We start from the raw sequence: 25,809 nt of genomic DNA, 5'->3' as shown, positions 1-25,809 counted from the left end.
AAACATGTCGTTACCACGGATTATTGTTCTGTAAAAAGTTTTTGTTTCACTATAGTTTAAAACTTGTAAATGGCAAATTTTGAATATCAACCGGAATCTTATTTATTGGATTTTAAATGGGTTTTTAATACTTTACGAAAAAAGATGTGAAGATGAACATTTTTTAATTTCCTATTTTTTTTTTTGACTTTTAATGCACACACTCATAACCCCGCACTAGGAAAACCCTATACTCACAAATTGCACTCAAACTTACGAGAGAAATAAATGTAGGCCGTAATATATTTCTCTCGGCCCGGGAATCGAACCTCTGCGTGCCAGACCATCATGGAAACCGTTAGGCTACGGAGGCAGTTGTATTCTGTGTTTCGCTCATCGCATCGGAGCAATGGTCTAAGCTGCCAATTCAGCTAATTCGGGTGAACGAATTAAAATAAGGAGAAAAATATTGATTTTAACACTTTGTTAATAACTACGGATTCAGTAGATCGACATAATGACTGATTTATTGTACTGTTTTATCATAGGAATAAAAAATACTTTTTAACGGGCAACGGCGAATCAAACAGAAATAATTTGTTTTAAGAGTGTTCAACAAAAATCCCTGTTATTTTGAGAACATTTTCTTCATAAATTAGTTGAAGGGTCTTTACCTGCTTCAAGCAGCAGAACCCTCCATTGCGGTACTTCAGAAAGTCTAGCTGCTACCACGGAGCCCGCTGATCCTCCACCGATCACAATGAAGTCGTATACGGAGTCCATGTGCCGACGAAACTGGAAACAATATTTTGCATAATTTGTTATTACATTAATTTCAGTTTCATTTTTGTATCCTGGAATATAAATGTAAAATTTCATGGCGTTCCTTAAAACTAAGATAGTACGTCAGTAAACAATTGGCATCATAAAATGAAGGACGTTTTTTTTTCACATTTGGTCGATTTCATTCTCGCACGAGGCATGCAACATTTTAAAAATCTTTGAATATAATTACTTTTAAAAATAAAATAATGTCTTCATTAAGCAAAATATCCTATCTATAAATTATTTCAGTGCTATCTCAACGTGTCCCACAGTCGTGGGAAGCCATGTATAAGTTTCCCGTTTTATGGCTAGAGTATAGATATTCACGTATTCACTGTATTTACGTGCCATCGTAGTGGATCACGCTGTTTAATTTTTAATTTTATATTTTTATTTTTTTTTATTAAAAATTAAAAAAGTAAATTAGAGTTAAAAAAATATAATTATTAAGTGCAAGTACGTTAAAGTAGGTACGTATAGAAGAGGTTTTTACGATTGGCTGGAGAACTGTTTAGAGGAGATTACGTAGCAGAGGTAAAAAGTTGAATCTGAAGAAATTGCAGAAAAAATCTGTAATCAATGATTTAACGGTAAACCACCTGAATGAATTCTTAATTTCTCATATACATATGATATATTGTATAATGATACCATAGTGGTCCCATTTAATTTTGAAGAAAATCATCTACCTCTAAGGGTGGCTGTTCACGTATGACGGTTCATTTTTATAAATAGCGCCTAAATTTTATTATGAGAAGCAATTATTTTAATGGTTGATTTTGCTATTATCCAATTCAAGGCGGTTTTTATTATCTCCTGTGTCAAGTCCCGTATAGTGGCGAACTAGGGGATGAATCCGGGTTTGCGCACTTTTGAGGTCGGTTTTTTAGTACTCTGTACTGAGATTATAGTGTAAAAAGTACGATTTTTTATTGTCACGATGCTGAAAGAGCTCTTGGCATCACCTGCTTGCATGGCGCCAATCATCCTTACAACTTTTTGGGCCTTTTTTGTGCAACATGCCTAACATACTTAGTGTAAAGCAAAAAAATGAGGAAAAGCACATTATCATCGTACAAGGTTGATCACGTTACACTTATAAAATTCAAATCTCGCGCATTCTATAGCACGGGAAGTCTTCCTGCGTTACGTCGTAATGAATTTCCTACTTAGACAATTGTATGGTGCATAATTAATACGCCGCCTGCTGTTTACGTACGTTCACATCATTGTTGCGGTTGGTTAACCTCTTAACTGGTGAGCATTCGTGCTAGAGGGTGTTGGAACTATAAGTTTTTTTGTTATCATTTTCCATATTGCAAAATAACACTTCATTTAAAGTACTCTGACACGAAACAGAGTACTCCATATAGTCAACAAAGTCACTATCTATAAGCTAAGAACTCATCGAGACCAATTCTACTGTAAGTAGTTGGGTAGTCTGCAGGGTGCCCTGTTTGTAGCATCATATCAAGTATTATCGTAATGTCATCGGATTACCATACTGCCCTCCTTGTCGTAACTACCGCATTATAAACATTGGCAGCTAAAGTTTTTTCGCTAGTAACAGAGAACAATAAATACAGTAGAAGTGCTTAGTTGGCGTGTCTAGTGTGTCAACAATTCGCGGAGCTCCGCAAACTTGAGCTCAGTTCGTCATTGTCGCTTTCGCGCAAAAACTGGAAAATCGCAGAAAAAAAATTTTATATCGCTACTTTGGAATGCAAAAATAATAGTCGCACTCATTGACTTACAAATAAATGGATGACGGGTCTAATACAAAAACCGCGAAAAAAATGTCCCAAGTCAACCTATTTAAATGTAGTGACTACAAGTGCGACCATCGACTTACAATTATATGGACGTTCGGGTCCGCGCTAAAAAGTGTCCGAACTTATAGGGCGTTAAAATCGTACACAGAGCGTCATTCACGCTTTAGTCTTCGTTTGTTCGACTGACAACGAAGCAAGCAAAATTAGACAGTACTGCGATGACATTACAATTTAAATTCAACGTTTTAGCTTTTTCTTATTCCTTTACATGTCACTACGTCTAAATAGGTTGACTTGGGACATTTTTTTCGTGGTTTTTGTATTAGACCCGTCGTCCATTTATTTGTAAGTCAATGGTAACAATAAAACTGAAAGTAAATAAGGTATAAAAAACCGCTTATAGGGATCCCAGATAATGTTAATTCGCTAACAATGTCGATTACGCGCGTTACTTATGACAAAGAGGGTTTTAGTATACTAAATTCTAAGTCGATCGAATGAGTAGAAATAAAACAAACATTCATTTTATGACTGAGATCTCTACACTGACTGAGAAAAGTTAGTCCACACATATTGTGTAATGTAATGCCAAATATAAACCGTATCAACCACAAATCCTAATTTGACTGTTCGAGGAAGCGAAAGAGCAGTTTCGCCGGATGATTGGCATAATTGCAGAGCAATCACAGTCGTAAGTCCTCGATTGCAAGGAAATCACGAAACAAGAATCTTATTGCTAAAGGGTAAATACGATTGACATTTGAAATTGGAGGAAAATAATGTAAATTTATTTCCTGAATGGAGCATCGATGTTCTATTCTATGAGTGGTATTTTCGTTGTGGCGTTATCCTGGCTCTTCAGTCTGTTTATGGACAACTGTATAAAGGCGCTGTGTGAAGGTGATTATGGAGTACAAGTGGGCAAGTCCAGTAGCAGCAAATGCGTCGTATTCATCGATGACCGAGTGATCTCTGCGCCGTCGGAGGGAATGTTGCAAAAAATGCGCGCGCGCGCGTGTGTGTGTGTGTGTGTGTGTGTGTTTACATACAGTTTGTGTAAGTCTTGAGGAATTGTACGAAATTTTCGTGATGGTAAATTCGTGTGGTTGTCGCCAAAAAAACATTCGTTATAATTTTTAGGTAGGCTCAGGTTTTTGGTTTTGATAGTTAATTAATTCCAATTGCTGGATGCTGAGAAGACGAAACTGGTGGTTTTCGAAAGAGATGAGAAAGTGACGGTACGTAAGATTAAAATACAAGGCTTGAATGTTGATCAAGTGGATGAGTTTGTGTACCTGGGTAGTGTGTTTACAAGAGATGGAAGTTTGATGAGGACATTGAAAGAAGGGTACGAAAAGGAAACGCAGTAAATGGAGCCCGTATACGGACTGTCCGCCTGCGGGCCATCCGCATGTGTATAATCCGCAGTGCACTGTATCGAGTTTTTAAATTAGTGAGGATATTCACGGCAGATCGTCGCCTGCAATGAACGCATGGGTGACTTCTGCCAAATCGGGGCCCCTGTAAAACGATGTTCTAACGCCACATGTGTTACTGTGTTCCGGTGCTCCGCGCGGACGGTCCGCAGTTAAATTCGCACTGATAAACCAGTCTAATACCTGTGCACGTCCACAGGGATCCTCTAAGTCGCACTGGCTTCTTAGGAACACCTCGAGCAGCCCCATGAAGAGCATGAATGCCCCTCCGCCACAAGTCGCGGCCAAAGTTGGGCCCGGCTGCGACATCGGGCAGTCGCACGTCAACGCCATCTGTGGACAAAATATGACTGTTATGATAATATTTTCTTCAAATTTGAATGGGATCACTAGTGAGGCCCCTTTTCCAACAAATAAAGTCTTCGACATCGGTTCACAAATATCGGAGTAAAAAAATACGATGAAATTGAAAACCTCCTTTTTTTAAGTCGCTTAAAGAGGCAAGAGCAACTTGCTGTCTTTCAGGCTTCATCTGACAAGAAATTCACCGCTGGTGACCATGTATATGGAAACAAATATGTTTTTGATTAAATCTTACATGAATAAATAAGGTGTGTTATTCATTGTATTATATAAAACGCTTACTACGGAAATAATAATTATTACATTTTTAAACCTCAAATGACATACGAACCGACTAAAGAACTATAATACTACACTTAGCAGTAAACAGTATTGCAAAGAAACAGGCAGAGAATGGAATTTAAGCGAATTTAGAGTTAGTATATTTTAAATTCTAATTAATATACAATATAAATAGATATTATACAACATCATTATACGTTGCTTTGATCCCAAAGTAAGTACCTAAAGCACTTGTAGTATGGTAATCGGAAACATCAACGGTACCACTAAATTATAGACTCGAGGCAACATAGAAAAAGTTCGTTCTCTACACTGACCCGGCCGGAACCTTAGAGATGGCGACGCCTTGAAAACCGATGTGCAAGCCACTTGACCATGGAGGCCGTCGATTATAACATCGTTTTTATTATTTCTAATAATTAAAACACATAAATAGTTACAGAGATATAATCGACCCGTAAAAAAAATCTTAATTCAGTAAAATAATTCCTTTTACAAAAGTATTGTGTAGCCATAAAAGGAGATATGGAAGAAACTTGAAGCGTTCGAAATGTGGTGCTATCGAAGAATGCTGCGCATAAAAAAACAAGTTAACCTGTTGTCGTTTACGGTAGTAAATGTCGTCCGGGCGTAATGATGACAGGCTAATGGTTGTACTCTTGATAAGAAACAACTTTAGCAAAAACATAAATGTAACGCTGTAATACGCAAATGGTGCGCTTCGTTATTATTTCGCCTTCGGAACAGCATCAACGGAATCCTGAACGCATTATCCGAGCGCTGGGACTTGCTTATGCGCAGGTAGTTGCAAGTGTATGCCATACATCCCGCCTTATTAAGTGGGAGAATTATAGTTATTTTTATTTCAATATTAAAATTTATTTTAGTTTTATTAATATCGGAATTTTAGTTTTTTAGTCATTGACTTACAAATAAATGGACGACGGGTCTAATAAAAAAACCACGAAAAAAATGTCTCAAGTCAACCTATTTAAACGTAGTGACATGTAAAGGAATATGAAAAAGTTAAAACGTTGAATTTAAATTGTAATGTCATCGCAGTACTGTCTAATTTTGCTTGCTTCGCTGTCAGTCGAACAAACGAAGACTAAAGCGTGAATGACGCTCAGTATACGATTTTAACGCCCTATAAGTTCGGACACTTTTTAGCGCGGACCTGACGTCCATATAATTGTAAATCAATGTTTTTAATACATAATTTTAATATTTTTATTATTATTTCAATTTAATTTCTGGTTACCAATATTTAAATAAACTTTTAAATTTATCTTTAATTTACAAAATGTGTTTGGGGCCAATTTGCCTGAAATAAATGATTTATTATTATTATACTCGTATTTGTAACGCAAAAGTAGAGCGGTGGTAGCCCAGAGAGAGAACGATTGCCACGCAATTGAGAGGTCGACGGTTCGAATCCCTTGGGCGGTATGTGCCTATAACTTTAATTTCAAAGTTTTGCACATTTGTGAACGTTCAGTAGCCGAGCTTCTCGCATATGTCGAAGAAGGTTCACAATCTTCGGAAAATATGGAAACCCTTCTTAGCCAGGATTCCATTATGCTGCAGCATTGCGGACTGCAGGCACAGCTCCCCCGGAAAAGAACCGTGCGCAGCAGTGGGTTGATGACTTTGACGACTGACTGAGATTGACTTATACATGATTTTTACTTTTTTAATGTCTTTATTTGTAATCTGCTATTTATGTCTTATTAAGTGTTATTTGTTCGCTTCGGTGACTCATGCGTTCAGTAATTCTGGCCTTGTGATTCCTAGTTCGATACTCGTCATAATCAATTTATTAAAAAAAAAACATATCTAATCGCTTTGCATCTTGGTTAGTGTCTCTAAATTTCAACACTCAGATATATCTACTAATATAATTAGTAAAAGCAATACCACAGCTTTTTATCTGCCTCAAGGCATCGCCGGAAACCGATGACGTTAATCTTTTTGTCCCTTTCAATGCCTAAGGGAATGGGTTGACACTATTGCACAAGGTGAACTGATACAATCTGTCACCTCGATCCCTCTAGCTTAGTTTGTTTGTGAAACAGATAAGGTACCATTGTGACTGCAATAGTACGTCATAAAGCTTCCCTTCTCAATAACTGTAGTTTGATATATCTGACACTTTGTCGTAACTGTTTTTATAAAAAAAGTGCGCATTTGACCTCCATCTCAACTGATGGCATCACGATAAGGTCGACGATGTAGCATGCACATTTTTTTTATTTCACACACACATTTTTTAGTTCACTTCTATCCATGACAGTTGCAGTGGCCTCCTGTCACCCTGGGACATAAGTTGACAAGTCCCATGTGCCTGTAATTTCACTAGCACCCTTACCCTTAAAAACCGGAACGCAGTAATGCTAACATTACTGCTTGGCGGCAGATATAGGTAAGGTGGCAGTACTACCCTGGACGAACTCTTTCACAAGGAGCTCTACTATGCTGCTTAAGTTCATTGGATTGCTTTTCTCGCTGTACCGCTTCTGTGTGGTCTGAGCTATAATATATTAGTATATATATTTCAGACAGGCACAGATTTACACACACGAGGAGAGTACAAGAATTTCTCTGTATGTCATATTGTCAAAGAACCCTAAAAATAAACAACCAGTGCCAGGAAAGCCAAATTACACAATATACAATGTATCTGTCCCCAAAGGTTCGATATCATCTGTAATCTTAGAGGCTCACAATGAAGGTGTCAAGGCCATTATTAAATGGCGCGTACGCAATGGCACACTCTGGCAGTGATGTCGGTGAAGGTACTGGCTAGTGTTACTACTGGTTTAACCACTCGAAACTCGATCGAATTTAGGTGGACAGCTTATTGTGATCTTCTATAACATAGCAGGCGTATACGATTACCAATGCATAGTGTAATTTACAATGTTAAACTACATTGCGCGCCCTAATTAACAAAGTGGCGACATTGGATATTAACATTACTGAAAAATATTTTTAAAAAACGTACGAAATAATACGTTGGCCAAAACTTCCGGGCGTTTTTGTCGGTAGTTAACTTTAAACGAAAAAAAACTTTTTATTTTAAAATGTTACATTGTCTATGGTTTTTTAATAAATAATATTTTAGCGCGCATTTTAAGAATAGGCGGGAAAGCTTTAAGTTTAAAAACTCATGAAAAACACTTACCACTGGTGAAACGTAACGGTGTATTTCGTTGTATAATGCTACACATCTTACAAAGCCGTCAAAAACTACTGCAGTTAGGTTGGGACATTGAGATGTGTTACACATCTTCCGCATGTGACCGACATAGCGCTTTCAGATTTTCATTTGCTTCGCTCTTTACAAAATTCTTTGAATGGACACGACTTTTCGAGCGAACGATTACGAAGAGGCCATAAAAAGGTACTTACAAGTATATTTTCTATGATAGGGGAATTTTAAAATGACCCGAACGATGGCAAAAGATTGTAGATCAATTATAGCCAATACATATTTATACTTTGATACCACACGGATTTTTTGGCCAACTCTATATGTAGGTACAGGGTCAAGAGCACGTCAATCTTGACAATTAAAATTTAAATCCAACTCTATGCCGCTTACAATAAGAACGGTCCAAAGTACAAAGTGTCAAGCTTGACGTGCTCTTGACTGTACTTAAATACGTTGTTTTTCGAATAAAATCTTTGCCGTATTTGGCATTATCCAAACGCCTTAATATGACTGGTGAGGCGTGGGCTATTTTTTTATAATATGTGTATACATTATATAAGTGAAGCCGGATTTACATTTGTCTGACGTGTCGTGTCGTGTCTCGTCAGAACGGTATCGGTTATTTATATTTAATATGGTTAGATTTAAGTATATTAATGTGTCACAATCTGACGTGACGGCTTGTGCTGTGTGTAAGAGACCTATACCGTTCTGACGCGTCACTGGCGTCACGACACGCCAACAAAACACAACAACAACACTTTAAGTAGCTTTGATATAAAAAAAAAATCATGATAGCTAAAGTGGCCAACTATTCTACAATAATGTGTGTTTAAAGTAGATTTTAAAATGGTATAATTCATTATTGTATCTAATATAAATAGAAAATTATTGCCATTAATGTGCAAAAGGAGTAAATTTGAGAAAAACTAAGTTTTCAAAATTGGACCATTTTTTGTCCTGATTTGAGCTTGACTATTGAGGTTCAATAAAAAAAACAATATTAGAAATAAATACAACTTTATTTACAATTTGTTAACAGCAAATGTTCAAACTGTTTACCACCGACTCTGATGCAGGCTCTACATCCTCGAATAAAAGCCCTTTTGAGTAGCCGCGTACCTATATCGTCGTCCACTTATTGTTGCAGCGGCTGCACTGGCACGGCTACGAAAGTCTTTTCAAGGAGCTGATCGGCTTATTATACACAATTTCCTTAAGGCAGCCCCAATAAAAAATATCCAGTGGATTTAGGTCCGGTGAATGCGGAGGCCATAAAATTGACCCCAGACGGCCGATCCATCCATCTGTCCATGCATGTTACTCAGAACGAAGAACGCCTGGTAGTGGTGTTGGTGATACTAGACATCGAAGAGACTTGTTTACAATAGTTATACAAATTGGTTGAGTTAGGAATGAATCGCAAAGTACAGAGTAATTAAAGAAGCTGTCATTATGTGGTAGACATTTTGTTTTCGCCTGTGTAAGAGGGCAAATTGATAAGAGTTGACCAAGGCGAACTTCATAACCAATTTGAGGACTCTAAAGAAAGAGTCAAAGTGACCCTCAAATGACGGGCTTGTATGAAAGTTATAATTCGTGATGATGAACTCGAACTCAAACTCCCATGTATTTGAATTTTGGAATTTGTTTTGTTCCAACTCTAATTCCATAGTCCCTAACAAAAAAAAATTATAACTTTTGCATAAAAAAAAAGAAAGTTTGTGGAGTTACATTTGTTTGCCAGATTTCATTTAAATCCAATTAACCAGATTCCCCTAATTTGCAACCCTTCCAGGTGGAATATTTTCTTCAAATTTGAATGGGACCACTTCTAAGGTCCCTCTTTCCAACACAAAAAGAATAATTGAAATCGGTTCACAAATTATAACGGTGTAATACGGTAGAATGGAGTTTCTCCTCTTTTCTTTGAAGTCGGTGAATAAAAATTACATAATTCTTTGACACAAACGTATGACATTTAAAATAATTGCTTACGACTGTGTTAAGAAAAAGGTAAAAGCTCGGTAATTTGCTGATTCTCAGGCTCTCAGGCTTCACCTGGTAATTATTCACTGCAGTATGTACAAACGAGTAGGTACATTCTCAATTAAATATGAATAAGACGGTACCTTGTTAACTAAACAGAACTCTTACAACAGGAATAACTAATTTTAATTAAAGCGAAGGTATAAAACAAACACAATTTTAGTTTGTCTTAATTATTGATTTTGCTTTTTTTTTTTCTCTATTTGCAATTACGTTCACAAGGTACCTACCGCTGAATGTTTAGGGGTCAACACAGAGGCTACCTGATAATCAGCTTTTAGTAATAAATACTCATTTGATAACTTGTTAGCTATTAAGCTTTATAATAAGCAACTGGCAAGGCTGATTGACTGATAATAGGATAATAACACGCTTGCGTCGCTAATCTTTGAGGTCTTAGGTGCTTATTTTTATTTTAATTATATGTATTATTTGTTTTTAATTTGGCGGTTACTTTGATGTAGTAACAATGCGAATTTGACAGTTCGTGTAATGATAATTATGTGTATTTGTTGTTTTAGCAACGTGATTATTTTAAGGGTCAATTTACATTGTCGGGGAACAATGGAAGGGAATTTTCGTAACAATAATGGATTTTATGTCAATTGTTTAACGTATAAAGTATATACGAGCCAAAAAATAGGGCCCCCAAGTGTGCTAATTTTCTTTAAATCACCGGTCATTGTAAATCCATACAGGCTCCACTGAGATTTTATTAATATTTGTTAGCGCGTTTGTGCACTGCATCGGATCTTCTTTGTTCCGAATCCTACTACAACATATACCTAGACTATACAAATCTAGAAAACTCGGACCCACTTAGGATGTCGCTTATGCACTAAGTCCGATTCGTATCCGATAAAATACGAATATCCTTTGTACACCTGGCGATAAATTGATCCCTGTGACATTTCGCCTCAACATAGTGGTTTTGTTTCCAACTCATTTACACTTCAGGCAATACGATGTTGGAATTTTGCCTCCCCATATTCAAAATGCGCACAATAAGCCAGTTTTCAAGCAATTATTCCGCAACTTCATGGTGCAGTCTCAATCTGTTTCACATTAGTCTGACATATATACGTATATAATATGTATACGTGTATGTATTGTACGTGTATGTGTTTTAACTGCCTCCGTGGTTGAACGGTTACTATTGATATATGACTGCCACGCAGAGGTCCCAGGTTCGATTCCCGGGCCGAAGAAGTATTTGTATGGCCTACATTTATTTCTCTCGTGAGTTTTGGTGTAATTTGTGGTTGTCTATGTGTGTGCCCATGGCACCTGCGACACAGGGTTTCCCTAGTGCGGGGCTATGTTGAGTGTGTGCGTTATTTATTTATTATGTATGGATATAGTTATGTATCATATGTTATATATCGCATGTATGCACCCCTATTATTTAATCTGAACTCAGCTCTCCGGTTGACTGGTAGAAAATGATAAATGGCTTAATGCCATTTATCATTTTCCACCATTTGTACTACTTTGTGTGCAATAAAGTTTAAATAAATAAAAAATAAAATAAATTTCGGACCGTTATTTCTCGGATTCGGAACTGGGGGTCTACTCTCGATCTCCGTTCGACATCCGTCCGAAACAATTACTGCCAAATAAGCAATACTTGACCAAATGAAAAGACGCGTGATGCGATTGAAGCTTCGTACTTGACACTTGTCTTTTAATTTGTCGAATATTACTTATTTGACAGTAATTGTTTCGAACGGATATTAGACGGAGATCGAGAGTAGACCCCCTGATATGAATGGGACGTAGTTATTCTCTAAAATCTAGTTGCTATGACAGTTGAGTCTCAGCTTAGAGGACGGAAAACATAGTAATTTCCATGTTTGTTTTAGTAAGGCAACATCTTTCGTTAGTGATTGAATGAATGAATGCCATTTCTGCCATTCCACTGACACTCTATTGCTTAGATTAGTTTCCACGAACGAACGAACGAACGAACGAACGATGTTGCCTTACTAAAATAAACATGGAAATTACAATATTTTAATTTTTATCTCGTTTAATCAGCAATTTCGTCTTTAAATTAAATATACATAATATTAACACACTACGCCATAAAGGCAGACGATAAGCGGCTGCATCGCGTTTGTATCGCTGCTAAAATCACTTTTATCAGCGATGGTACTTTTGGTATTCTGCCAAAAGTTAGAGAGATTTAGCAGAATACCAAACGCAAAGAATTCTGCCGCTGGCACTCTATCGGCACACAACTGCCATGAATTAAAATAAGCAGATTTCGGGCCCTTGTCGCGCGTCTTCAGGAGTATGCAGAGACAGCCTTGGGAATTTCCGCAGCTGTATCGTTCTTTATTATGCCATGTACCTACAGTTTCGTTACAAAAATTCATTTTCATTGCTTTCTATGGCCACGTGAATTACGCCTAAGATACGGCTTTGGGAGCTCAGCGTTGATAGGTAGGTTCACAAGAATAGAGCAAACAGACAGGTATACATTACGGACAATGTAGAGCAGCAGGCGAGGATTGATTGTCACGAGTTTGTAATAATTTTTAATGAGATTTTGAATAAAAACATAAATAAAAACACTTTTGGTGGCAGTAGAGGTCCTTGTGAAAGACATCGTCCAAGGAAGTACTGCCAGCTTACGTATTTCTGCCGCCAAGCAGTAATGTCAGCATTACTATGTTCCGGTTTCGAAGGGTAAAGGTGCTGGTAAATTATAGGCACATGGTACTTGTCAACTTATGTCTCAGGGTGTTGGGCGCAGTGGCAGTGCACCTCAGATCTTTGCAATTTAAAGCTCTGAGTGGCGCTGCAACTGTTATAGACAGGCGTGTTGCTTACCATCAGGCTCACGACTTGTTCGTCACGTCATTTGATATTATAAAAAAATGTGGCAGAATAAGCGTATTTCTCTACATTTGTTTCTGTGTGAAATTCCCTTAAATCGCCGAATAAATTGCTCTACGTTCCTGAAGAGACTGTGTTTCGCAATGCACTTCAAATAAACCGTCATCGTGTAGAATAATCAGTTTGTAATTGTTTTGTTACATATTTAAAATAACACGTTGAATAGGTCATTAAAAATAAAGATTTGTGTATTTATTGACTTGTCTAAATATAAAAACACCATTTTTCGCACCCTTTGTGTAATAAGGTCACATCTGCAAAATGACAACTTTTCAGGTGAGAAATTTAGATATTCTACTAACGATACTAGATTATTTGGAACAAAATTTCGTCTGAGAGTAAATATAACAATAATACTTCGTGTAGCCTAGAAAAGCAAGAGTTCAGTAAGTTACAACATCAAATAAACCACTTACAAAATAAATTGCAATATCAATGCGTGCGTAGGCGTCTTTGATACGCAGTGAGTGATCTACATACGAGAATATTTTGCACACATTCTCCACTTGTATAGCACCTTAATACAAATTTCAACAATACGGTCGATGCCAGCAGCGTTGTTTACTAGAATGTTCTAATTGATATGGCAAAAAACCATTGTGGGTATATTATTTGAATTCTAAATAACAAAACGATAAGTAAGTATTTAATAGACAAAGACTGCGGTACTGCTTATTAATATGTTTTAATTTATTTCTGATTTCCCTTTAATTATCTAATAAATTAAATTTAGTCATGTAGTGACCATGGGACATGTAAAGGGCCAAAAACGTTGGTTTGTGGGAAAAAACAAATATACTTGCTTTACGTCAGAAACAAACCTTTTTTTATGATACCTAGTGACTGGATTAACAAATCTTGCACCTGGTGGTAAGCGACACGTCTGTCCATAACAGTTGCAGTGCCACTTAGAGCTTTAAATCGCAAAGATATGAGATATGAGCATTGCCACCACCCCCGTCACCTTGAGATATAAGCTGACAGGTCCCATGTGCCTGTAATTTCTATAATAGTTACGTTACTGCTTGGCAGCGGAAATAGGTAAGGTGGCAGTACTTCCCAGGACGAACTCTTTCACAAGGAGCTTGACTGCTTTTAAAAAATATCTTAACAACAGTTAGGTAAAGTAACTTCATGGAATTTCAAACGGAAGATTTTTAATAGTCTGTAGTTTGCATCAAAATTTGTCATGCCTAAGTTATAATTAAGTCAAGTTTTTCCTTTCGACTTATGCACTGCAATAGACTGCTGTAGATGACAAGGAACTAAAATTCCTCAGCTATTTTATTTTTTTTCTATCTGTCGAATTTGTTATTAGCTGAAATTGTGCTCTGTATTATTGTGAACAAAGGCACTTTTTGGGTATTCAAAAACCATTTGCACGAAGTCAAGTCAAAGTCAAAGAATCATGTGAAATAAATTTGCACTTGAAAACGTCACATTTAAGCTACTGCTCGTTCACTACGCTGATTTCCCTGAGAAGAACGAGCAAGAAACTCTAGGAGATTGCTCTTTTCAAATAAACGTAAATGCTATGGAATATAGGTACTTTGAATTAAATTTGTGTGGATTCTGGAGCCATGTCGTCTTTCCATACATCTTCATCTAACACGTAGTCTTCAATTTTGTAATACGACTTTTTAATCAAAATATTTAAATAAGCTTGCTTGCTAGCTTTCTTCCTCCTTCCTTAATGCTTACTACAAAGGACTATAACATACACCATCGGTATCTGTGTTTCGCAAAAACTACAATTTAGTTGGACCTATTGCAGGGTTTTTTTTCTATTACCAAGTGTAGCGACGAAGTTACATGTATGTCCACAATAGGGTAGAGTGAATATGTATTTGTTTAGACAAATACCGGTCACATCGTCGTGCTAAGCTATACGCCTGTCCATAACAGTTACAGTGCCACTCAGAGCTTTAAATTACAGAGATCTGAGGGGCATTACCACTGCGCCCGTCACCCTGAGACATAAGTTGAAAGTCCCATGTGCTTGTAGTTTCAACAGCACCCTTACCCTTCAGAATAGGAATATTACCAAGTAATGCTGACGTTACTGCTTGGCGGCAGAAATAATCTTTATTTAAATAACTAATAAGGATATTCTTTGTAACATACAACGCCATCTATTGTTACGTATAAGTTCACAAAATAATTTTATCTCAAGACCAATATTTGTGTAATATTACAAAGACTGACCACTTTTGTACACCACAGTGCTTTGGATCAATATTAATTGTAACATGTGCCTACACGTCAAAATAATATTAGAGATTAAAATAAATGGAGTTAATAGAGTATTTGGATAATGTCGAAATGTATAAGCCTAAAATTATTGCACTGAAACGAAAATAAATATGTATATACAGAGCTCAACTTTTCTATGATTTAATTTTACTGTCAATTATTTTTTCTCAAGTTAAAACCACAGACCACATAATGGTTAAAACATTACGGTAAGCTAATTATACAATAATCTCTACTCACAACCATATTCTCATACTTTAAGTACCACAATGGTATAATTCGTGATAATTTCATCACACACAATCATTAATTAGCTTAAGGGCATTCTCATTCCACTTGTGCCAGAGCCGTAGCTAGGTGAGGGCATTAAAAGCATTAAAAGGCGACCTTAAAAAATACTATCAATTTTGTACTCATGTCTTCTATATACTGGTGTGTTGTAATGTAGGTATTCCAAGGGACTGGCCATATTATTGCAAAGAAAATATTGTGAACTATAGCGTGCTAACTTGTAGATACTGTCTACAAATTTGCGTGAATTGTTCTTACTTGAGTTCAGGTGAATAGTGGCTAAGCGTAAGTCTACTTTTCATTAAAATAACAAACGAACTTCTACGGCGCACTAAATGCGAATAGCTGGACTAATTTCGACTTCTATGTATACTTGCACGTTCGCGTGCAAACTTGGTGCAGCGAATATGACATTTTAACGAAATTATGGACATTGCGTGCGAATTCCAAACTTTAAAAAATAACTTACCACGCTGTCCCAACGCGTTGTGAACCGTTTTCGTTGAGCATGTTTCATCACGATGGTTTCCTTAATGTTGTTTGCCTACGTTCTTAACAGTTGCAGTGCCACTCAGAGCTTTAAACTGCGAAGTCCTAAGAGGCCACTGCCACTGCGCGCGGCACATTGACACATACGTTAACAAGTCCTATGTACCTGTAACTTCATCAGCACGTTTACCCTTCAAAACTGACAACCAGTAATGCTCACCGATATTACTAAATGGCGGCAGAAATTGGTATCGTGCCGGTAGTTCCCTGAACGAACTCTTTCATAAGAACTGCGTCTATTATTATTCATTGTTTGCAAGAGGCATTTCCATTAAATATTCACAATGTGTCCAAGAATCAAAATGTGTTATTAAGTGAGAGATTTATCTGATCCATATTATCATCAGATCGAATTACCAACTTTTCTACTTGACCTAGCTAGCTACGGCCCTGATCAATGGTATCGTGTACCATTGAATATCTATTGTCCGAAATAACAAAAGACGTTAGAACAATTAGTGAACACGTCCATTACGATTGTTTAATGGGGTTGACCTTTAAGAACTTGATTTGAACAGTACTCGAAAAATTCAAATTAACTTACTACAATAATAAGCCGTAGTAGCTTAATGCTTTAACTGCCTTCGTGGCCTAACGGTTACCATGCCGGACTGCCACGTAGAGGTCCCAGGTTAGATTCCCGGGCCGGGAGAAATATTTGTATGGCTTACATTTATTTCTCGCGTGAGTTTGGGTGTAATTTGTGGTTGTCTATGTGTGTCCATGGCACCCGCGACACAGGGTTTTCCTAGTGCGGGGCTATGTTGAGTGTGTGCGTTATTATTATTATTATTATAATGGTTCGACCTAACGTTTTTTAATGTTCTTCACCAAGTTAGGTAAAAAATACTTTCATAGAGTTCTCACAGATGACGTTACGGCCAGAAAGCCGTTAAAAACCAAAAACAAAGATCCGACAACAAGCACATAAAAAAATTATATGTGTTCCACTGGTTCATTTCGTGGCTTAATTGGCACAGCGTCTGGCACGGTTCACTTGGAGACGTCGGTTCGAATCCGGCCGGATCGAAGGAATTTTTTTGTTTTTTTTTTGTTTTGTGTTCGATCTTTGTATTAATAATTATAACAAACTAGTGGAGTAATTTCACCAAAACGTGTTACTATTATCATAGTAATTTTCTATCGAAAATTTGGTCCTAAATCTTATAAGAAAAGAATTTAAAAAAGATGTCGAACACTGGTGCTTATCGGTCACTGGCGCAACCACTTTATTCGCAGTAAGTCACTTTATTTACTTTATTACGGTAGGATGTTTTGTCAAACAAGTTTTATTTTATACGATATATTTTATTTGAATTCTCCTATACATAATGGGAATTTCATATTTTGAACTCTATTACTCTGGGTTGTAGAGACAGCTCTATTACGCCCCGCTTTGGTAGATCACATGACTGTATTTGTTTCTCGTAACTTACTTCTTAAAGAAATTAAAAACCCAGCTTTTTAAACGCGTTAACATTTGAACTAATCCACACATTAACCTTAATTGAAAACAATTTCTATAATACCAGTTTAATGCAACTTGATCTAAGTTAGAACGGTCGCTTTTAAATGGTAACTGGTTTTATGTACGACACATTAAGTAATATATTACTAATGGTTAAGTAACTACGCTGTGATTAAAAGTTTGTTACTGAATATAGGACATTTTTTAAGGGAAAGTGTCAATCAAATGTGCAGGTTATGTTAACTACAGTTAATTGTTCCTTACAACGTGAAATCAAAATTTAAAGATAGCTACGACAAATTATTTGGGTACTGTAGAGTTTTAAATGTATTTGACAAAGCTAAAATGCTGTTCGTATGTCAGGAATATGATAATTTCAAATACAATCTGAATCTGAAATTTCGAAAGCAAATGCGCTCTGAATAATTGCTCTCGCTTTAATATATTATATAACTTTGTCGGAATACAACAACGTATATATAATGCGCAGGCCGGACTTTAAGCTACCAGAAATTCTAAACGATTTACCCGGCACAGTGTCAAGTGACATAGGGTGATGTCAAGAAATGCAAAACTGTACTAAAGAGATATCTTGGTTTGTAGTATAATATCTACAGCACTTATTTAAATGTAGACGTATATTCTAGAACTTCTTAATATTATAGTGAATTGTAGGTAAATTAAAATTTTTGTATAGCGATAAAGAAGAGTCGCTTTTTGTAAAAATTGTACAAGAAATTGAATAAATAAATTAAAAACGGTACCAGACCTATCCTATTTCTGTCGCCAAGTAGTAGAATATTTTTTTTGTAAGTGTTCGACCTTTATTTAATAATTATAATAAAAAAGGTGAATAAATTAATACCTTAAAAAAGATATTTCGGACTCTTGGTAATATAAATAATATGTAAATAATTAAGTCACGTGAAATCATGTACGTCGAAAGTACGTTTGTCACATGAAAGTCATAAAACTAATACGAACTTCATGAAACAACCGTCAAAAACCAAAAACAAAGATCCGACAACAAGCACATAGAAAAATTCGTTCCCTGGTTTAGTTGGTATAGCGTCTGGTACGGTTTGGTTATAGTTGTCGGTTCAAATCCGGCCGGTTCGAAGGATTTCTTTCCAAGTTGTCGATCTTTGATTTTTTTTTTCAATTAATTTGTTAATTATAACAAATAAATTGAAAAAAAAAAAAGCAATTTTTTTTTTTTTTTTTAACGCTCACACTCAACATAGCCCCGCACTGGGGAAACCCTGTGTCGCGGGTGCCATGGACACACACATAGACAACCACAAATTACACCCAAACTCACGAGAGAAATAAATGTAGGCCATACAAATATTTCTCCCAGCCCGGGAATCGAACCTGGGACCTCTGCGTGGCAGTCCGGCATGGTAACCGTTCGGCCACGGAGGCAGTTGCATTGAGCAAGCAATTGAGTATCATAGTGGTGAAACTTCCTGTCATTCAATAAAATCTTAAATACATGAAACAAATTATGCATAATATGTGAAATTTTACAACTCTCCTGTTTAAGCATAACAAATTTGTCGACTAATTTCGTTCAAAGAGTCTTTAAACCTCTCTCTGCTGAAAAGTTGTAATTTTGCAGATGTGACCTTTTTATACCAAGCGTGCGGATTATTATTCAAACAAGTTTATCACACGTTAGTGGTGAAATATTGCCTTAATAAAAGCAATGTTACCAAATCTTAAACAACCACTCCCAAAACAACAATCTAAATGAGTAATTGAAAGAATAAACAAATCCAATTCATGATATTGTAAAATGTCACCTGATGTCCTTTTTACGCGGCAAGCAATTGAGATAGTGAGAGAAAGAGAGAGAAAGAGATATCTGGATCTCAGTGGCTCAAAAGAGAGAATATTTGCTCAGCAGTGGGACAGTAGTCTAATATTTATTAATTTAATGGGATTTTTTATTTTTTTATGATATCAAGTGAAGGGACGAACTGATCGTGCGATGGTTACCTGGTGGGAAGCGACACGCCATACCAGTCCATACCACACTATACGTACATACCATACTAACGGTCCATACCAGTTTTAGTGCCACTTAGAGTTTTAAATAGCAAAGATCTGATTGGCACTCACTGCTCCCGTCACCCTGAGACATAAGTTGATAAGTCCCATGTGCCCTTAATTTCACCCTTCCAAACCGGAACGCAATAAAGCTCTCATTACTGTGGATAAAGGTGGCAGTACTTTCCTGGACGAACTCTTTCACAGGGAGCTCTATTGCTACCACTGCTGGTTGATGATTATGAATGTTCCAAAAGCAGGCTTTCACATTATATTATATACGATTTGGTTTAGCATTGAATGTTTACGTTGATTGCTCTCCTTCATTACGAAACGGTTCAAATTTCCATCACGGTATTATGACACCATTAGATAGAATATAATTTGATTATTTGTTATCATGTGGTGTCACAATTGTAATTTAATAAGTATATACTTAATTTGCGGTGACAAAGTGAGAAATACTGTGATCCGTGTACGATGTGGTTTGAAAGATGATGTAGTGATAAAAAGAGAAAAAGTATGTTCAGGTGGTTTGAGCGCATAAGATAGAGACATGATTCACAGAAATTTGTTAATAAGAAATCTTTCGGCTTTTTATGAACAGATTTAGTTTCATTTGTCCGCATACACGTTTAATGTTTCACTATTTTGACACATTATTAAGTTATTCGTTTCTCGATTCTCATTCTCAAACGATATCAACGATATCTCTGTATTACAAATTTATACCAAAACAGTCACAGCACTAATGAATAAAACGAACCGTGTACGGAATAATGAGATTCGAAAAAAGAAATTCCTGCTTATGACAGAAGATATGGAGCCGATGAATGATAGTAGAGTAGTAGTATGTAGAATGGTAACCTATCACAAAGCCGAAAATTTTTTGTCCGAAATAACGTTTGTTCGAATTTTCATTACACCGAAAACTCAATTATAACTAAACAGTTGTTCCTTATATTGAGGATATGTTGAATGTTTATCACAAAGACACGATTAAGTTCGGTTAGGTTAAGTTAGGTTTAAAAGAAAAAACATTTTCCTCTCAAAATTACTTTCGAGGCTATGAAATTTCGACCAAACGTTATTTCTGGAAAATGTCATGTCGGACTACTGATAGGCAACCCAAACGAGAATGATCTGAAAAAGGGAGGATTGCGGAATGGGGAGAGTAAGGCTTAAAAACTACTTAATTACTATTTACTATAACTCTTTTATAAAAAATAACCGGTCTCAAAAGTATGTGGAATTACATCTGTTTGACTAGTTTTATTGAAATCAGTTAACGGAAAATGCGCGAAACTGGATTCATCTCCTAGTTTGCCACCCTTAGAGGTGGAATAATTTGTTTAAATTTAAGAGGGACCTGAACTGCGGACCCTCTTTTTAAAAAAAAAATCAAAGTCGGTTCACGAATGCCGCGAGCAATCGCGTAACAGGCAAGTTTGTTCTATTATTTGTTGTTCTAAGTGGTTTAATATAATAATCATAGTGTTAGTTTTAGTTGATTTTTAACCGACTTCAAAAAAGGAGAAGGTTCTAAATCGGAATGTTTATTTTTTTGTATGTATGTTACGCGATAACTTGTGTGTACCGATTTTGATGATTCTTTTTTGTTGAAAAGAGGGTACCTCATTGTTTATTTAAATATATTCCACCTCTAAGGGTGGCCTACTAGGGGTTGAATTTGGTATATTGGATTTCACCCGCTTTCTGTTAACCGATGTCAATAAAACTTGGCAAATAGATGTAATTCCACGAATTTTGAGATCTGGTTTTTTTTTTATAAAGAAGTTAGAATTATATTGAGATTTATGTGACTGTTTAATAATATTTTTTTGTTTGCTCTTGACCATTAACATACTGTACTTCTTAGTCCTCTATAAGAAAAGATACTATTTTTCCGGAGGAATTAGATTGGCATCAATATTAGATATGACTGTTTGATAACCTTGCCAATTAATCACCGCTGACCATGGGACCTGTAAAGGGCCCGAAACGTTGGTTTGTTTGAAAAAAAAAACAAACGCGATTTAGATCAGAAAGAATTATCCTCTGTAGTTGAGTCATACGCTTATTTAACATGTGATGCCATTTCTTTTTCTTGCATTGTATTTTATGTATTTTTATTCAAACTTCGGTTTATATTCGTCCAACACTTCCCGGAACCTTTCTTCAAAATTAGTTTTCTTTTCCATTATTTTCCGTGAGTTTCCCGCGTTTTGCACTCATACAAAAGTAAACCACGACGTGCCAGAAACATAAATAAGAATAATACTTAATAGAAAAGAAAATTGTGTAACAAAAAATACAATGAAGTCCAATAAAAAAAAGCACAGAAAATTTCCTCGAAACAAATTTATTCTCAGAAATTTCAAACCGTTTAAAAAAGTCGTTTTAAGGAAGCTTGCAATAACGGAAACACCTATGTACTCAACTTAATACACAAGTAGCTACTTGTGTTATAGATACATATGTAGTTACGTATGTGTCTATAACATCAAATTAACTTAATTCCTTCTAATGAGTTTTATTGCAGTGTAGGATTATAAAGCAGTAAGGAGAGTGTGCGATGTATTGCATGATATAATTCCATCTTCCCCTTTCTATTATAGGGGGACTATGCGTAGGCTGGGGTTCCACCACTATGTTGTGGATATTTTAAGGATTCGCAAGAAAGCATTTTACTTCCACGTTTATATGGCTAACGGCTAAAAAGTTGAATTCTCTGCTTGTAGATAATTAATGTTCTCCGAACGCTATAACTTAGGCTTTTTCAAGGCGACAATGCACAAATATCATTCAAGTGTGCTCCATCTTCGAACTTATCGTCACTATCCATCAGGTGAAATGGAGGGCAAATGTGTCCTGTTTTTTAAATAGGGCTGGAATTGACATACGCGTATTATCCCCACATGACAAACGTCTACCGCTTCCTCTTTTTTATTGTTATCGATACTCCAACCTGATCGAGATATGTACCGTTGAAGTCTACACCTCTCCACGTTTACATGTCCAATTGTTATATAAATTTGCCGTCTATCTAGTAACATTCATTCATTCATCCGTTCTTTGTACATGACCAAATCAACGAAGTATTGTTTTTTCTATCTTGGTCACTACATCATCTTTCATACAGGGTTCAAAGTAATTTTGTGAAATCAAAACAAAACTAGTTTAAATTGGTTATATTTGTTTTTTCAAATAAATTAACGTTCCGGGGCCCTTTACGGGTTACGGCTGAGAGTCAGTTAGATATTTAGATTCGGAAAAACAGTTTTATTTCCCATTGGAAACAATGTAACAATCGTGAAAACCTATGAATTTTGTGAACCATTAGGTGTGTTAATTGATTGAATAGGTTTTGTTGCATAAATCTTAATAAAGTGACGTCATTCCAAAGGTCAGTTTAGGTAAACAAACAAAATAGGTTAACAATACAGACGCCGAAAACGATTTTGTTTCGAATTATGTCACTTTATTACGTCGTAGAATTGAAATTGCAATCCCCTTTTATAAAAGGGAAGTTATAATTTTGGTGCTCTACTACTAATAATTAAGTATACCGCGCGTAGTCTTTTAAGGGTTTGGCGGAAATGCCACATACTTATTGGTTAATTCTACAATATTGGACCTTTCGCGCGGATGTACTTGTCGTAATTGCGTGCGAAGCCGCGGTATCAATTATCACGTCAAGACACAAATCTGTCAGTGTGATGGACATTTTTGATAAACTTAAATTTGTTTTAGGGGTTGATACAACTGAATAGGAACAACTTAAACATTGCAGGCTTTATCATATTTAAGAAATCCCATACATTTTGGCTACACGCACGTTCGTTGTGACTCCTGCAGTAAAAGTTACTCATTGGTAGAAATATCCACTACAATATTGCGTAGCAGAAGAGCTCCTTGTAAAGCCTTTCTTATTTCCACCCCCAAGCAGTAATGTGAGCATTACTATGTTACTATGTGCTGATGAAATTACAGGCACATGGGACTTGTCAACTTATATATCAGGGTGACCAACGCAGCGGCAGAGCTCATACGATTTTTGCGATTTAAAGCTCTGAGCTGCTACTCATGGCTTTAATTTGTAAATACCGACGAGGATGTCCTCAGGGCCCTTAGGAACCAAAACCGGAGTGTTTTTGACGGCCTCGACGAGAGTGAAAAACGCATTGAAATTAAATATAGAAAGAGAGCGAGAAACCCGCACACCGGACACATCATCATAGCCACATCCCCAAAGGTATGGAAGAGGGCAGTCGAAGCTGGGGCACTACATATTGATCTTCAGTATGTAAGAGTAGCGGACCAGTCGCCGTTGGTGCAATGCCCGTGGTGCCTCGAGTATGGTCATGGGAGGCGTTTTTGTAAAGAGACGGTGGACCTCAGCAGCCACTGCGGGGAACCCCACCTCAAAACGCAATGCCCGGAATGGCTAGCGAGTGTTGCACCAGCGTGCCGTAACTGCGCAAAGGCAAAGCTGGACAACATCGAGCATAACGCCTTCAGCGGAGACTGCCCTGTACGACAAAGATGGAATAGGTTAGCACGTTCGTCTGTGGCGTACTGCTAAAGGCGCCCCAGGCGGACAACTCCCCTACCACGTCATCCAGGCTAATTTGCAGAGAAAGAAGCTGGCGACACATGAAATGTTTTTAGAAGCCGAGAAACGACGAGCTGCATTAAATCGCAAACTGCAACTGCTATGGACCTGTGTGTCGCCTACCACGTGACACACGACTTCATCCCGTCCCTTGGCAGTTGTAATAAAAAAAAAAATAAACCACTTATCACCAAATTCTATTTAGAACGTCGCTAACAACTCCCTTTCAAGTCCAGGGCTCCGATTAAGATGTCTTTAATATTTTAATCAAAAGAGTTATATTGAGATTTAAATACGATATCGTTATCCAACAGCGTTTACGGAGTTAATCGGTGAAATACATTATAAGAAAAACGAAAATCCTATATAATATAAATTTTTAAGACTTTAAAGGCCTAACATATAGAAATGCATTAGTCATGCATTAAAATAAATTAAATATAAAATTTTACAAAATCCAGACTTTATTTAAAATAATAAGATATATCCATATTAATTCTTGATTTGTAAACAATAGGACGTTCGGTAATTTTCATTCGATAATTCGACGTTATTCAGAACACAGGTTCTGAATAACGTCTTTGCCGGTCGAGAAGTTCGAGTAATCGTATGGGTGTGACGTCATTCGAATAAGACATTTTGACGTTCGATTCCGGTGTTGTGACCCCCTGGATCGATATTAAGATATGAACTCGACTGTCTTTATTAGTAAATATCAATGGATTGATCATTAATTATTACTCATAGATTATTTATCATTTGCGTGTCTCAAACTATCCACTTATTAACAGACATCGGTCAGTACGTAAGCGAACGGCTTTTGGTCACTAGAGTTGGTGTTATCAAAAATTTCGATGTTTAGTGGCTATTAATACAGAAGAATTTGGGATAAGTGTCGAGATTTGAGTGACATCTCTCCCGAAACGCAATTAAGACGAAAATTAAGAGCTGTTTAATAATACGGGTCTGTTTGTGGAGACGATACACACTAATACAAAAGATATACAGGGTGTTTTATGGTTTTGCGACACGGAGGGGTAGCACATTAAATATTGCGTATAGGATATTTTGTCCCATAGAGACACATTTTTTATTTTAAAAAGTAAGTAATACTTCATTACAAGATTTTAATAATAATAAAAAATACTGTCTTTTTATGTCGCCACTCGAAACGGTCAATTTTAAGAAATACTAACTCGATTTAAAAAACACCATGAATTTTTACATTTATTGATCGGTACTCATGGACCGATAAGATAGCCGGCGAGACTTTGACACTATCGATCGGCTTCATAAAAATACTGTCCCTCAGTGTTGCATAGCCGTTGAGCACCTTATACACGATTATACATTGGTGAACACAAACATGTGTGACTTATAGACCAGGTCCGTCCGTCCCGGACACATGTGGTCTGATTTACTGAGTACACTTTCACTAAATGTGGACAAAGGACGTTCCCATTGACAGACGGTACGATTCAGGTACGTTATTGTAGAGAGCTGTAGGGCTAGCATGACGAGGCGTGACTTGCGCGAGAACAACACAAAGCGCGAGATCTCTATGTAGAACTATGTCTATTAAAAAGACAAAGCGGAGACATACCTATTCTAAAGTTTTTTATTTAAATTCAATACAGATATAATTATTAATACAAAGACCGAAAATTTACAAAAAAAATCCTTCGATTCATCTTCTAGCAATCTGAAACAACGACGAAATACTTTCATAGATTTCTCATAGATGGCGCTACCGCTAAAAA

At 36.6% G+C, this 25,809-nt stretch overlaps 1 protein-coding gene across 2 annotated transcripts in view; it reads right to left on the bottom strand.

The window, feature by feature from the left end:
- Positions 1–25,809, bottom strand: part of LOC113226276 (glucose dehydrogenase [FAD, quinone]) — a 71,129-nt gene that overhangs the window by 3,980 nt on the left and 41,340 nt on the right. Inside the window, exons 2-3 of one of the 2 annotated variants that reach the window (XM_026458841.1) lie at positions 4,196–4,345; positions 654–774 (exon numbers count right to left, since the gene is read on the bottom strand). In XM_026458841.1, coding sequence (XP_026314626.1) covers positions 654–774; positions 4,196–4,345 — 271 coding nt within the window. Of the gene's footprint in view, positions 1–653; positions 775–4,195; positions 4,481–25,809 lie in introns of those variants that run through there. The other variant, XM_026458840.1, reaches the window with a different exon arrangement.

This window comes from Hyposmocoma kahamanoa, unplaced genomic scaffold (assembly GCF_003589595.1).
Source record: "Hyposmocoma kahamanoa isolate Upper Pololo Valley unplaced genomic scaffold, ASM358959v1 185, whole genome shotgun sequence".
Classification (NCBI taxonomy): domain Eukaryota; kingdom Metazoa; phylum Arthropoda; class Insecta; order Lepidoptera; family Cosmopterigidae; genus Hyposmocoma; species Hyposmocoma kahamanoa.
This window is presented reverse-complemented; position numbering and strand designations above follow the sequence as displayed.